Consider the following 17,260-nt stretch of genomic DNA (forward strand, 5'->3'; position numbering starts at 1 on the left):
GCTTAGATACGGGAAAAGGAAAACTCTGATATTTATGCAACAAACTGCGATATTGTCTCTATTCATCTTCGGAAGTGGGACCGGGTATGTGTCACCAATTTTTTGCTATTGGTTAAAAATTGACAATTCTACGGAAGACAGAGCAGCTACAAAGCAAATTATGAAGTATCAAACCATGGACTGATCGGCTGAATTACGGGTCCCGAATAGAGCTGTATATCTGACTACCATATTAAACACGGTAACAGGTCTAAACATCAGAAGAAACTTATCGGCGATGGCAAATAATTTTTTTTTATTTATTTATTTAGCACAAATAACCAAATTAATAAGAAAAAAGTACAGAATGTAACAATTTACAACACCGTGTGAATCACTTGCCAGGCCATACTCTCACCTGATAATGTTTGATCAAAATCAGCTCCTAAGTAATTGACGACATCCCTCGCAACGATTTTTGTGTTATTACACGTTATGAAAAGTTCGGAACACCTCCGTAATTTATGGTTAGACCCAAATAGAATTGACTCTGTCTTACCAAGATGCAGTGATAGCTTGTTATCGATCAACCATTCATTTAAATTGTTCAAATCCAAATTTAATCTGTTTTGTATTGCGCAAACATTGGTATCCGATACAAGTAATGCAGAGTCGTCGGCATAAAGAGAGAGTTACAATCAACAGCTGAACACATGTCATTTACATATAGCGAAAATAATAGCGGGCCTAATATCGATCCTTGGGTTGCTCGGTAATTACAAAGATGGCTGGACCAATAAGATTGCATTTCAAATATATCATGATGCTAAGCCTATAGACTCTGTACTAGAATCTACTTCTAACACGATTGGAACTTATTTGGGATATTTGGATTTTCCTATTTTTCAAAATTCTCAAAAAGTGTGAGGTGCCCTATAGCTGAATGTTGCAATATTGCAAATTACTCATAAAAACAATTGTTTAATGTAAAAAAGAAAGCAGATGAGATTACATTTGCATATTAAATCCACATTACTTCGCCATCCAATTATCCCAATTAGTTCCAATCGTGTTTTCTCCCACTCTCTTATTATCACTTTCAAACCAAAGCTTGCAGCTTGCAAAACTTGAAACTCTTCACTGGGTTCGCGTACATGAAAACATACCCATTTCTACAGCTTATTGCTTTTATCAACACTACTCCATCTACTTGAATGTCACAGTGTAGCTAACTTTAAAAAATTGAGTTGATTCTCTAAACTTTACCTTATTTTTGTTGGTCTAATAGTTATTTCCGTCCCCCAACGTACGCGTTTATACGTTCAGAACAAACTATTCTCGAAAATCTCCAGGCCCCAACACATACTCGCTGGAAGGGATGCAGGAGACTCAGTCGCTCAGCAACGCCGTTAACCAGCAAAATCATTCGGTGTTCTGCACTATGCAATGACAATATCCTGAAAAGAATTTCGTGAACATCGAGTATTAGGTTTTGTGATTGTACCCAGCTTGAATGGCGAAAGCTGATACGCAAATTCACCTGGTGGAGAATACTATTATGTCATGAGAACTTTGATAATGAACAATGCGACCTTCGATCGTACGTTTTCACCTCGAGTAACTCGAAAATAACAAAAGAAATGAATAGCACCGTCTTGTTTCATCGTCGACCGTCACACATAAAGAAGGAAACAGTTTTCTTTCAAACCTGAGTTTTGTAGGTCCCGCAACCGGCATATGAGCTTCTTTTCTTGAACAGCAAACTCCGGATACTGGACAGACAGGTGTAATTTGAAAACTTATATTATTTGGAGCGATATAGGTAGAGGCTGTCGTGGATGCAGGGACGACGGGTAATGTTATGAGGAACCGAATATTACATATTTGAAGGGAGGGGGGTCAGGTGTGAAAAAACACAAACTGAATTTGAATAAGTTGTTTCTTCAAACTTTGAGACGAAACTGGAAACTATAGGATTTTTTGAGGGTTTTGATACATATTCTGCTTTCCTTAACAAATTTGTTAATATTAAAAAATTAAACAAAAACAAGTGCATGTCCTCGTCCTGATAGCGTAAAAAGTCACCAAAAGTTCCTTTACTTCGATCATTCAATCACTGACAAAGCAACGCGGGGCTTCGAACAGTTGGTGACTCCAGAGGATCCAACGTGTATCGCTTTGAATTCAGTAATTTAACATTCCCATAAAGATGCCATAAAACGTTTGGGTTCACCGATTAGGCAACATGACCGCACCCGAGTTGAATCAAAATTTACATAGAGAGAGGGGACATGAACTTGTGCCTTTGAAAGTTTAAGGAGCCATTAGCTGAACTTTTGATGACTGTTTTAACTACTTTGGTTTTCAATGTCAATTAGAAGTTTCATTTGTGACTCGCTAAAGCAGGCTGAAACACGTGACCCAGTGTTTTATCAACGCTGTGACAGCATCTATACGTCTATACGCGTATAATGTGCTTTTATCTTACACTTGAATGCCAATCCGAACCAGAATTCACTTGTCAAAAAAGCAATGCTGTCTACACATGCACATGCCGAGTTAACGAGCTAAAACTGTGTATCTCACTGAGCTTTGGGGAGAAGGACAAAAAAGCTGTGGTTGACACATTAAAAGCAAAACTACTGAAAAACTCAACACAAGTTACAGCTACTTGCCCATTTCGTAATTGTACGATGGCACATAGACCCTAGAGTTTTGTTTCTCTAGGGTCTATTGATGGCACGAACATTATTCCGGAAAAAAGCAGTACGCCAGCTAGATAATAGTTTACATCCAAAAGATTCATACTGAAATATGAAATCCAACACTAGTCACTTGTGCTCATTATCGTTTCAAATTTACTTTCGAATTATCCGCCCGGACATTCTGGGGTGAAATTTTTGAGCGAGCACAAGGCTTGCACACAATGACATTGACACGGGAGAGAGGTCCATTGAAATCGGTCCTAAATATGACGGGTTCAGTATTTTGTTAATACAATATGCCACCCAGCCAGAGGAAGATAAAAACACCTGTTCATAAGGCTAATGTATTCACTTGTATTGATAATAGTGTCCATGTAACCGAATATTGACATCACAAATGCACTCTTAAATGCTCCCTTCAACAATGCGTAGCAAGCTTCAACATTCAGAGAACGAATTGCTTCTAAAAATTAGCCCAATTATACATTACAACAATCATTTTTCCATATGTGATTCTGCCGAAATATATTACTTCAAAACATTGTTTGATTTACAGAACCTACATGAAAAATATTTGCTATATCAAAATTTACATGTACATTAAATTACAAAACACAAACTGGTTTAAGGTAGACTACGCCTCGAGGACAGATATTCGGACTCTAAAACTTTTTCAATTCTTTTCTGATCTACCACTTGTTGGGAGGGGGTCATTTTGGACCTCTTCGAATAAAAAAACTTTCACCTTCTTAGTTTTTTAGAAAATAGAAAATTTCATTTTCCTCCATAGAGTTAACACAGGGATGGCGACCATTTTGAATTCCAAGTATCGGTAAATTTTGGGTTATTTGTCTCTTTAATACCAACATTTGCAAGGTGGCCTCGATTTATATTCGTGATTTTGAAAGTGAATGGTAGAAAGATTACTTGAGGAAAATTGAGCGAAAGTTTAATTTACTTTTACCTTAAAACATACCACACCGTCTGGCGAAGACTGAATTGATTATTGAATACGGCTAATGAATGTTGTGCGTTGAACATAAACATTAACCAAACAAGTCGTTTACAGCATAAAGGGAACAAATTTTATGAGTTATTGACGATTTGTTTAGTCTGGGCGATAACTCTCTACGTTGTAGATTGGTAAAGCCATACCTGATTGGGAGATTAGGATGGGTACTTGACAGATATGAACGGTTAAAAGTCTTCTTGGTAACAAATCTCTCTGTTTATAGGTTCTATAGAGTTTAGTTACCTACAGTCACCTAGGACGGTGCGTCATCATCATCTACACTAATGAACAATATTGACAAAAACCTAGATCTTTGGCAGGATTGGTTATGTAATTTCTTCTGCGTTCTAAAATGTAAAAACATTATTTCTTTATTTTTGATTTCACATGGCATGCACACTATGTTGTCATATTAACACACTTTTCTTTCTAACCGTAATGATAATTTTGTGTGTGTTTTTGCTGAGGGGTTCAAAATAATTAGCAAGGCAGCGAAAAATAATTTTAGCAAATTTACAGCAGAGTGCCCTTCACAGTAAACTATGCTCTTCCAACGTTTAATTATCAATTTCTTGAACAGATCCACCGCCCAGACATCCGTCGTTAGCAAACAATTGACCTCGCTGGGCGTTGATGGTTAGGTGAGCATGTGGGAACATAGGGGATCGCTTACATGTCTGTCCCCGGGGGCGCTGTTGGTGGAGATACAGATGTCTTGTTCTTAGCACAGGTTTCCCCTTGCTAACATTTATTTAAGCAATAAAGCGCACCAAGCGACGGTATACCACGAGATTTTGACCAGTTCACGACATATATGCACGAGCGATAGCGAGTGCATATATGTCGTGAACTGGTCAAAATCGACAGTAACATTAGAAAGGTTGCATAAGTTGGATATATGTTCAGTGATGTGCATGTGCATGTGCGGAGACATGGATATTTCCACAAAATTAACTGTTAGAAACGGCTCGATTTTACAAGATTGTGATTGGACGATTTTGTATTTTGAAAAAAATTGCTTTGACTCCACTGGTCAAAAGAAAATTTGCTTTGAAGCAATCCCTGGAAAAAATTGCCGTCAGGGTGGGTACAAAAATAAATTGTCGCCATACCCATTTCCTCCAGCCCCCCCCCCCGAAATCAAATTGGCCACCCCTTAGGGGCAATTTTGATTTCTCTTGGGTCAACACTTGCTGCAACACTGAATTCTGAGTAGAAATCGTAAACTGATGGTATGGCTTCTGAATGCAGGTACAATTATTTCTATTAAGAGAAAATTGGCACTTTCGTACTTGACGACTGTGTCATCTTCACTACATTCATGTTTTTAAAGGAATGTGCCTTGGCCTGAAATAGCCGTGACCCGTGACGGACGGACAATACACTCTCATGTAAGACAAAACTACTATCTCATGCATAAGAAATTAAGAATGATGTCATACCATAATGACGCGCCCTCTACAGCCATGTCATATACCGACGTTGTAACAGGGACTTTACAAAACTAGATTGAGCGTCCTCGAATGAGCATAGCGGCTGTGAAATATAGTTGGTGGTTGTGCTATAGCATTGTTGAAGACCCAAGTTTTGAAAAGGTATGTACTATTACTAACTATTGCTTTCATTTTAAATGACCTGTTGCACTGTATTCTTATCTTTGATCATTTCGACGGCATTTATAGTTTTTCTTTTACCTTACATCATATTCCTCTAGGTTTTCGAATTTAACAAGTCTACAGTCTAGCGACCATGGCAACAACCGCTGTAAGTCTAAGTTCCATTGTGTTATCTCTTCCACCTTGTACACCTTATTCTCGAGGTTTGGAAATAGCAGTGAGCAACAGTAACAATCATCAAAACTTTCTGTTCAATTTTAAATGGCATACTAGTATCTAAAGTGGAAAGATGCAATTCAAAGCGCCATCAAACTATCAGCAAAGGTCTATAGTCTTCTATCAACAATACCAAAACGGATTGTTGGTCAGCACTGTCGCACACTCGCCTCTGCAAAAAAGTGAATATCAAAAGAAATCGACTTGGTGAAACGCGCATACTTGCATCGTCTTTAATGAAAGTATCCAATAATCAGGCAACTTCTGTCAACCAGCAAGGTATTTTCATCATTTACAGATAAATTATTTTTCTGTTCTTCACGGTTTAATTTCCTGCTTAATTCTCACTGAAGTTCTAAAATATTATATCAGTATATACTAATATTCTTCTTGTAATATATTTAAGCAATAATGTCGGCCAGGATTCCTCCTGGCTGGTAACGGGCGAAAGCAAACTCTACAAGACATGATGCAAGAGGAGAAGCCAAGGACATTATGGAGTGTAACGTTTGCTTGAGTCCAATATAGGCCGGGAGGGGTACAGTATTGCTGTTATTTTATAGTTTTGGCGACGCCAGTGCATCTGTAGATATGGGAAACATCTTGGGCCACAATGCTGGATAATCGGATTCATTAACAGTAATAATCTGAGGGTATGATGTCGCAAAATTCACTGGTATTGTCAAAGCTGTGATGTAATCGATATCAGCCGACATATCGGTTAACAAATTATTCCCGCGCTTCTTTCAATAACGGGGTATTCCATTTGTATTAAGACAGACGTTAAAACGCGGAAAAGGAGTGGGGTAGCACAGCAGACCTCTTCAGGCCCGTTGTTAAAAGATGATTTCTACTCCGTCTTGTAAATAACTCCCCGGTGCATTAAATGCAAACGCTCTTTTAAAAAATCGTACCACTCAACAAACTAAATGAATGTGCCAGATTGAACGGTGATTTGTTTATTATGCAAATTTCTCTTGGTGATGATATATTTAACACAGTCGTTTCTCCTGCCATCAATTTCGTAAATGTTGCATAACGATCTTTAATTGGGGAGCTCACCCCCTTTGTAATACGATGTACGGTGCAGATGTTTGTCGCTTTTTGCGTAACCCTGAACTCTCTCTTCTCTTATTCTGGAAGCGATGAAAGTGTAAAAAAGCCTGCATGCAAATATTGGCTCTCAGCGTCATGACAGACTGTAAGTTTTGGTCAGTTGTGAATTTCACTGGTATTCAATTAATTCAGTTTCAATTAATTATATTCAGAATTTCCACATTAGCAAGTGATATATTACAGTCTTCACAACACAGACTGATTATCAAATTCTAAAATGAAATCCGATTATACTATGTAACTGGCGATTGCGATCCTAACATCGCAGGTAAGAAAAAAACAGAGGACTTGCACTGATGTATGATTATACTCGAGGCGATTTATGTGAACATCACATACATGTACCCATAGCAACGTAATTTGTACCTAAAATTTCAATAAAAATGAATAATTTAGACTCTTATTCACAATTTGCTCTAGGTAAGTCTAAAAAGGGGGCCACTTTCATATTGTGTAAAGAACAATAGCATGGTCAAAGTTCAAATTTTGTTAAAGGCAATAACCTAATTTCATGGTAAGATTATAAGAAATTCAGAATGGTCACAATTATCTGTGTTATCTGTGCTGAAAAAAACAACTTTACAATTTTAAAGAAAATTCGAGCTAAAGATTCAGTTTTCCTTACCATTTTCAAAACAAATTCTCCCGTGGTCTCGATATCATCGAATTTCGACATTTCGAAAATCTGTCATGATGAAGGTGCGCACCGTCTGCTTTCAAACAACCAAGGCATGGCGTCATCGTGCGATCCACGGTGGGTAGTTACCATCGTCATTTAACAGTGTCCCTTTTTGTCCGCTTTGATGTTTTTGTGATCAACGACAGCTTAAGTGACAGAAATGCGAGCCTCTCACTATGATACGATACGAACGTTTGTTACAATGATCAGATTTCTTTCATCAATAGTTTTCAGATTGAAAACCATCAAGCTGCAGAGTACTTTTGAGAATCGACGAAGTCCCTTGGTTCTGCGATAACTTTTTGTCATGCCAACAGTTTTAGTTTCCATTATTATAACTAGCTACCCACAAAAAAGTAATAAAACTGACAATCAGAGTCTATGTTATTGACATAACATCCACCGTGACGAAAACAAGCGGTTATCTCGAATGACGTATATTCTTTGTTTTTATCATTTTATCGAAAAGTCGCTCACGAAAGACGCAACGAAATCCCAACTTTATGTCTGAAATCCCCTACTGAGACCCGATGCTATACACTGAGAGGTGGGCAAAGTATGAGCATTCAACACGATATAAACAGCGCCACCATTGGTATTACAATGCTAAAATATCGACATTAATTTTGGCGTTTAATTTATTGATTATTTCAGCCAGCAAAGGGGAAACCAAACTTTGACGCCAAGAAAGCAGGTGAAAGATTACACAGTTCTATTGACGGAATAAGTAAGTATGCATAAGCTTACGAGGCAGTGTTGTAACCTTGAAACTTAAACTTAAATTAATTAAACTGAAACTTAAAGTGTAATCTTGTAAACCTTAAGGTAGTACGCGCCTGAAATCAAAAGACTTTAAGCTTTTGCTAAAACTTTCACAAAGTCTACTTTAAACCATCTCCTTTGGCATCAAGAATACACTTCAAGGTTACCCTGCAAATTTTAGTACCAAAGAAACAAATTACCTAAAATTTACTGACATTGGACATTCAAAATGGCCTTCATCCCTGTGCAAGAACTCTGTACGGGAAATTAGAGGACTTATATATATATATATATATATATATATATATATATATATATATATATATATATATATATATATATATATATATATATATATATATATATATGTATGTATGTATGTATGTATGTATATATATATATATATACACTTAAGTTTCAAGCATCCTGCAATCATCAGACAGATGAAGTGAAAAGATCCTTAGCCCCACACTTTCTTTTACATCTTTGGGATGTGTAGGTGTAGGTGGTGTTAAAATTTCATAGAAAATATTTGTTTTGGTGGCGCCATTTTGAAACCAACTCAGAGCGTTTGTTTGACAGCGTAGATTTCTCAGCATTGATATATGTGTAGCTTTTCGATATACAGAGATTGCATCGCTTGCTTATGTTAAGAGTAGTTCGATGCTTTGTCAATAATTGACCATGAAATGCAAAAGACTTGGTTCTTGCTTTTTAAGTTCCATACAAATTTTGACAGTTCTGTAATCTTTTTATATTTCTCGTTCTGGAACCACTGCATATGGTTAGAGAAACGTGTCTTGAAGGTGCCATCAGTTCTAAATATTGGCTATCCCCAATGTCAAGTCTGTTCATTCGTAATAACTGTAGAATCCTTAATTTACACATAGATTACTTAGTATACACATAGTTTTCAAACCTCATGGCCAATATGTCTTCTGACTTTCCTTGACTATCTGTCGAGAAAATGTACTCCAGCTTGGCTAAACTTACGTAACTATGGGTGTTCTTTTCTATGACGTCATGTGATGGGAACTAAAGACCAAGTCTTACTCAACGTTCTGACAAACACAAACAGTGAAGAAAGAAGAGAACTGAAATATACATATAAAACTCTGTATGACAAGGTATGAAATTAAAATATGTATGTACTTATATATATTTATTTATTTATGTATATTTTTCTATATATTGTTTGTTTGTTTACTTGGTTGATAATTTTTTTAAAGTTATGCATAAATTAATTAATTAATTCATTCATTCATTCATTAACTTTAAAGTAGAATAATACACACACACGCACACACACACACACACACACACACACACACACACACACACACACACACATATATATATATATATATATATATATATATATGTATATATATATGTATATATGTATGTATGTATATATGTATGTATGTATGTATGTATGTATGTATGTATGTATGTATGTATGTATGTGTGTGAGTATGTATGTATGTATGTATGTATGTTTGTTTGTTTGTAAGTGTGTAAATACCACTGTATTTCGTTTCTTTGTGGCAAACATTTTGTTATTTGATTCTAGGCTGATTGCTCTATTTCGGCAAAGGAATCAAGTTTGGTATGGTTTCCAAGGAGACGCCTCACAGATTTGTATTCCTGAATGCCTATCATGTCGTTCCGAATAGCCAGACATCTCCATTGCGCCTGCTCATTTGGATGATCAAAAGACACCTTTACTCTGCACATTTCAGTGAAATTTCGAACCAAGACGATAGCACATGTATGTACTTTAGACAAGTCTTTTAACACTCGCCGACATTTCTTTTCAGAATCTGGTAAATGACATTGCCGTTGATACATACCGCCTTGACGATTTCAAGAAGGTCTGTATTGGATTGTTGAAAACTCCGGCTGAATTTGACGCTGAATGCGCCAGATTTGCCCTCCAGGTAGGAATATCTTCCCATTTTTGTGCCCATCTGGGGCATGGCCAATGCGACGCAGATAAAGCATTGTAAACTCTGGTCGATTCGCTTATTTGTATTTAGGCTGCATGCATTCACAGACACCTCTGAAGGGGGACGGGAGAATTGACGGGGGACTTGAAAATATCAAGGGTATGTTGGGGAGGTACTTGAAAGGATTTGGAGACTTAAAGATGAACTAGAAAAAAACTCTCTCTCTGATTGATATGAAATTATCCAATATCAATCAGAGAGTGGGCGCCCTCTATTGCAAATAGCTCACTGGCAAAATGTTTGAAACGAAAGTATATCTTCAACACCTGAAAAAAAAAAAACACTGTTATCGCTTTGGTGCTTTTCATGTACTTGACATTAATATCAAACATCATCATCTAGAATGTTACAACTTAGCGTTCTCCTCCACAGACGCTGTTCACTATATCAACTTTGCTGAATTTAGAACACTAATCAAAGAGGACACTATAGGGTTCACATTTCACTTGATTTTCACCATTTTCATCAGACGAAGGTCTAAAAATTGACTTCACTATCTGTTTGACAATCAGAGAGAAACGTCGCACATTAAGATATCTTAAGATCTCGACACGTCAAATACACTGCTCTATATGTACACACAGCATGATTGATCAATGTATCAGTAACATACATACATACATACATACATACATACATACATACATACATACATACATACATACATACATACATACATACATACATACATACATACATACATACATACATACATACATACATACATACATAGACAGACAGACAGACACATAGCCATAGACGTAGACATAGACACACACAGGGGAAAATTATTGCCCAATGTTTATTATCATCTTTATTATCGTTGTTATTCTTTTTGTTTCACAAATATATACTTACTTCAGTTATCTATGTTTCGTCGATTCTACAGGCGCCCTCTATCGATGAAAATGCGTTGATCGACGTCATTTGCAGCAGTGGCACTGAGGAAATCGTGGCAATGACAGAAGCCTACAACAAACGTAAGTCATTATAAAGTTCTGAAATTAATCTTCGGTCATTTTTTGTCCTTTCCAAACGAAAATATACAGTATAAATAAAAGTAACACGCTTCAGTGTGTATGTGAAAATGCTTTAAACTGACGTCACTTTTTTATCTCGCAGTGTATGGGCGAAATTTAGAAGAAGACGTTGAGAATGGTACAAAGGGTGATTTACAGAAAGTGTTGGTGGCGCTGTTGAAGCGAAGTCGGGCAGACCGAGAGGAGATGGATTTCAAGGCGGCTAAAGCCGATGCAATTGTGAGAAACACATAATAGAGTAGCTGGAGGTAGAATGCGCCTCGGGGAAAGATATTCAGACTTCAAGACTTTTACAATTCTTTTCTGATCTTCGTCTTGTGAGGGCTCATTTTAGAGCTCCTAGAGCCGGGTAATTTGTTTCTCTAGTAACAAAATTTGCACGTTGCCCTTGATTCAATTCTTGATTTGGTAAGAGTATGGCTGAAAATTTTATTTAGCAAAGTTTGAGCAAAAGTTTAAGTCTTTCACTTTCGAGGCGCATACTACCTTAAAAGTGCCTACCAATACAGATTAATTTGTGTAAGCCTACTATAAAACCCGTGCTTATTGCAGAGTTTATTGTTTGGCCAGATTTGTGCACTTTAGATAATCAATATATTTTTCATAGTCTCTTCACTGTAAATGCGAGGTTATCAAATTTTTGAACATTATCTGTCACCAACATATTGATTACCTTCTGTTGCAGAGACAGTGATTTGAACATTAATGGGCAATTTTCGTATTCTTCAAATCGACGAGTATAATTAAGATAAAACCCGTTATGAATTGACTGTAAAGAAAGGAGTCAATTGCTCAAAGGGCTAAATTAAACTATGATAGATACAATTAAGGATATTTTTCGAGGGGAAACACCACTTTATGTCATCCCTCCTGGCATAATTATATTTATTTTCTCATGCATACATGTAGGTATTAGTGTACTATCATCTGTAGATCTAGTGATATATCAACTATCTATCCATTTATCTATCTATCTATCTATCTATCTATCTATCTATCTATCTATCTATCTATCTATCTATCTGTCTGTCTGTCTGTCTGTCTGTCTGTCTGTCTGTCTGTCTGTCTGTCTACATGTCTGCATGTCTGCCTGTCTATCTATCTATCTATCTATCTATCTATCTATCTATCTATCTATCTATCTATCTTTCTTTCTTTTTCTTTCTTATTTTCTTTTTTTCTTTCTTTCTTTCTTTCTTTCTATTCAAGTGTCTGGCCATCCATGCAACCGTCAGTCCATCAATCTACCTGCACATCTGATTTATCTTTTACCACATAGTATGACCACTTTCCTCTATTTATTTCCCGTCTGTTCGTATGATTTATGTGTTTGCGTGTTTGTTTGTTTGTTTATTTGTTCGAAGAAACTGTATGGTGGAGGAAAAGTAAAACTGGGAGCAGAGGACTCTGATTTCTTCAACATTATGGTTACCCGCAGCCATACTCAATTAGAGTTCACCTTACTTGAGTACATGGAGCTATCAAAACGTGATATCTTAGAGGTCATCGATTCAGATCTGTCTGGCACAATGGCCAAAGCGATGAAAGCTATCGGTAAGTTCGGAAATTGTGTATGTTGAGTCCGATTGATACACATTTTGAACTGAGTGTAGGATAGAAAGCATGCTGACTGTTTATGGGAGACAAGACAGGGCAAGTTGTCTGACGTTATGAGGTCGCCCTGTTTGACTCGAGAAATCATTATTTATCTTGGCTTTAACTCTGTACCCTGCGTGTCTTTGTCATTTCTCTGTTTTGGAGTTGCATTGACTCCATCTTGACTTAGATCGCTATCACAATCCATAAGGAATACCAATTTCGTCTAGTCTATCGGTCATCGATTGCAGACCCCTTCATATCAGTCTAAACGTTCAACCCCGATATACCGTACGATTCCTGTCACTAGGAAGTATCGCAAATCGATCACTGACACTGTGATTAAAAGAAACAATATTATTGTCAAAGTGTTCAGATGTGAAGTGCACAAAGACAACATTTAGACCAAAGTGAGCAGTTTGCCCAGACAAAATCATTGCAATTTAGCGCTCTCACATTTCTATGTAATGAGATAAAGATCATATCATCTTTAACAAGTTCTCTCATCTAACCTCAGCTCTGTTTGTTACGGACAAGTACAAGTACTACGCCTACAATCTCTACAAATCAATGAAGGTAACTGTTTAATTGCTTTTTATGTATAAGCATTAACCAACGAATTTTTAGTTGTGATGAATTGCTTTTGGCTAGTCCCATACAACTTCCATACTTTGTCTGAGGATTAATGTTAACTTTCTGTTAATGCGCAGATAATTCATTGTAAACATAAATGTGTAGCGCAGTACAGTTTTGGGACGGAGCATTTGATCTTCACAGGGCATAGTCAAAAATGAAAACAAAAATGCTTCAGGCCAGAGAAAAAATATTTATCCTCACCTTTTTCTTGCAAAGCTACAGAGGCGGCGGGCGATTTTTTTTGTCATTTTTTTAAAGAACCAGCAAACCATCCCACTAGTTACATTGTAACTGGTAACTTCAAGTCTAGATTTTGCAAACTGTCCACAATAATAGAGGCATTACATATACATATACAGTGTTGACAGAACATACTCTAGTCATTTCCACGTGTTCTCAGAAGATAAAAACCTAAAAATATGCAAAAAGAAAATGCCCTGAGAGCACTAAAATAATTGCAGTGTGAAAGTATATATTTGGTGCAATTTGAAAAACAGATTTCCAAATTGGCACCAGAGTAGATGCAGCGATTCCAAGGAACAAATTGATTATTCTTCCTGGCCTTAATGAAAAAATTGCAAAACCTGCAGTCGTGCTGATATTGGTGAAAGATCATATGCACTGGTCGATAAGAAAATATATATTGCCATGCTCTATAAATTATTCGTACTAATATTCTGTGGTCGATAAAGAAATAATATTGCCATATTCCATCCATTATTCGTTCACAGGGATTTGGTACGAGCGAGTCGATTTTGACTCACATTATTGTCAAGACCAATGAATACGAGCTTCCTGGAATCAAAAGGACTTTTGCCAAAGAATACGAAGGGTCCTTGGCCAGTTGGGTCGAAGTAAGTTTGAATTCTTCTCTCCTTTAATAACTCTTTTGTCAAGAGCGGTAATCCAGTAAGTGTAACGACGATGATTTTTAACAGATTTCCCGTATGTGGACAAAGGTAACCACGCCATTATCTGCGCAACCAGTAGCTTTCATTTATAAATGCGAACTTCAATAGCAATACTTTTTCAACAAACTTTCGACGATTATTTATTCTGTGACAGATTTCTTGGTATTTATTTATTTATTTGTTTGTTTGTTTGTTTGTTTGTTGTTTTGTTTTGTTTTGTTTAGTTTTGGACGCTGTAATACGCCTAGATGCATAAACGAAACCAGTAATTGCATTGCTTGAAGTTAAAGGAAGATATCTTGTGGTTTTCTAAAAGTTGACACTTTCTGAAATTTTAAAGATAAATATTTTATCTAGGGTTTCTAGGTTTTCAGCACTTAATTCGCCGAAAAAGTTCGTAAAACATTTAAGATTACGTGGAGTCAATAATCGGCAGACAACCAAAGCTGTGTAGTTTACGTTTCATTTAATCAATATTTTACACAATATGACGTTAGACTGGTCCATCATTTTCATTCAAGGCAGTGCATTATCAGTTCCATGGGACATTTGTGATTTACAAAGTTAAGTAGGACCACCCTGAACCATTGATAGTTAGTGGTGGTACCAGGTGTCTGGAATAGGTAAGCGTACCCTGCTAGCATGCTATACCAATAAGGATTGGTCCCAAAATTGTCTAAATATTGTATGAAATGATACAGTATATGAATCACTGTAATAGGTCAAAGCCGGGAATGTTGTCGCTAACGATTTGAGTGACCTAGGTATCGTATTTGGCCACAATGTCGTCATACCTACCATAGAACTTTCTGAAAGTCCTCACTAGTCTTTTCGGTGTATATCCCTGTATTTTGAATATATTTTACAGGGTGACACATCTGGATACTACAGAGACATTCTGTTGGCTCTGATTGGACCAGACTCTGGTGAGAACACTGGAAAATAGGGAGAGGAAAAGAAAAAAGACCTAGACAGCGCCACCATGCAACAGGTTGCGATGCAATGTCATAGAGTACAGAAGAGAATCCAAATTTAAGAACTCTAGTAGTTTAAATGTAATTTATATGTTAGCATCATTAATCATACAGACTGAGTCTTTGTAGTATAATAATGAGTGTTATCAGCAAAATTGAAAATATTAACCTGCTAGTTGCTCTGAGAGAACAAAAAGTCATTCTTCGCCAACTTTACAGCTGTCGTTTTCTCTTGTTGGTTTTGATATTACTCGGAGATTATAAGGTAACTTAGTGATATACCGTCATTAATGCTATAACGGTGTTAAGAGTTCAATTAGGGCCAGCTGTTTTCTATGAATTGTGAAAATGACAAGGTGATAAGTCCTTCAGGCCGGTGTCATCACAGTTCCGTGAAGTGTGAGTGGACGCATGCCAAATCGCCGCCAACAAAGTTCTCGGTCGCTGTAATACATAGAGTGTTCATACATAGTCATAGAGTCACAGGAAAGCAAGACACGAAAATCACCGCCGCACTATTAATCAACAGTGTAATTTAGCGATAATTTGTCTAGATGAATAAATACCTAGAAAGATGTCCAGTCTCCTTGTATTCTTTTCAGCCTGAGAGTATTCCTGTCCATTTATGATATCGATGGCCCTGTAGAAATGCATGTATCTTGAATTGTCGGCTTTACTTGTTTGCATCTGTCTTCCAATGTACGCGTTATACGTTCAGAGCAAACTGTTCTCAAGGTCCTTCACTTATTATACTTGCTAGAGGAGCATGCAAGAGACTTCAGTAGCTCAGCAATGTCATCAGCCAGCAAAAGCACTCGTTTTTCTGCACTATGCAAGGACAATCTCCTGAAAGGAGTTTCTTTGAACATCGAGTATAAGGTTCTGTTATTGTACCCAGCTTGAATGGTGAAAGCTGATACACAAATTCACCTGGTGGACCTTATTATGCCATACAAACTTCGATAATGGACAATGCGACCTGCGATCATGTGACTCGAAAACAACAAAAGAAATCAAAAGCAACTACATTTTTCATCGTCACACATAAGGAAGGACAAAGTTGTCTTTCAAATCTAAGTTATTTTATGTCCTGCAACAGGCATATGAGCTTCTTTTCTTGAACAGCAAACTCCGGATACTGGAGAGACGGGTGTTATTATAAAATCTGTTATTATAATATAATATTATTTGGAACGATAGAGGTAAATCTAACGCCCTGATGATGTACATGGATCTCTCCAATGTGATCCAGGGAGATCGTGTAATGTTATGAGGGACCGAATGATCCATCTTTGAAGGGGGGGGGTCGTGTGCAATAAAAAAAACCTAAATTTGAACAAGATATTTTTTCAAATTTAGAGACGAAACTGGAAACTATAGGAATTTTGAAGGGGCTCTGCTACATACTGCTTTCCTCAAACAAATTTGAAAGTCTTAAAAAGTAGGAAAAAAAACCAAGTACATGTCCTCGTCCTGGCCACCTAGCCCCATCCGAAAAGCTAATTGGTCCATCCCTTACTTCGATCATTTAATCATTTGATAGAACAACGCAGGGCTCCGACTGGGGTGTGTCGTTTAGTAATGTAAACGCTCCCATAAAAATGTTAAAGTGATCTTCATGATTACAGAAAATGTTTGGGTTCATCAAAGAGGCAGTATAGTGCGCAGATGATTTTAATGTCATCAAACTTTGCACAGAGAGAGGGCTTTTTTGAAAGTTTAAAGAGCCAATAGCTGTAACTTTTGATGATTATTTTTTACTAGTTTTGTTTTAAATGTCAAGTGCAAGTTCTTTCTTTGCTCTTCAGCAAAGCATCAACACTGTGAAAGCGTCTAAACGTGTAAAATGCACTTTACTTTTTTTTCCCTTTTGAATTCTCATCCAAACCAGAATTAACAATGACAATTAATGCATCCCACGCATGTACAGGCAGAGTTGGCAAGCTGGATACTGTATATTTCAATAAGACTTTGGGAGAAGAACAAAAAAACTGTTGACACATACAAAG

General features: G+C 36.9%; 1 protein-coding gene across 2 annotated transcripts; it reads left to right on the plus strand.

Annotated features, from left to right (window-relative positions):
• The first annotated feature begins 5,408 nt into the window (after positions 1-5,408).
• LOC139122989 (annexin A13-like) lies at positions 5,409-15,370 on the plus strand. 2 transcript variants are annotated; one of them, XM_070688920.1, is made up of 10 exons: positions 5,409-5,460; positions 7,978-8,050; positions 9,127-9,212; positions 9,906-10,025; positions 10,984-11,074; positions 11,217-11,353; positions 12,499-12,688; positions 13,248-13,306; positions 14,098-14,220; positions 15,146-15,370. In XM_070688920.1, the coding sequence occupies exons 1-10, from the start codon at positions 5,446-5,448 to the stop codon at positions 15,221-15,223; spliced, it is 972 nt and encodes a 323-aa protein (XP_070545021.1). In that variant the 5' UTR covers positions 5,409-5,445; the 3' UTR covers positions 15,224-15,370. The 2 variants fall into 2 exon arrangements, with proteins under 2 accessions (XP_070545021.1, XP_070545022.1); XM_070688921.1 differs by lacking the exon at positions 15,146-15,370 and adding an exon at positions 14,502-15,121.
• The last annotated feature ends 1,890 nt before the right edge of the window (positions 15,371-17,260 follow it).

This window comes from Ptychodera flava, chromosome 22, assembly GCF_041260155.1.
Source record: "Ptychodera flava strain L36383 chromosome 22, AS_Pfla_20210202, whole genome shotgun sequence".
NCBI classification, from domain to species: Eukaryota; Metazoa; Hemichordata; class Enteropneusta; family Ptychoderidae; genus Ptychodera; species Ptychodera flava.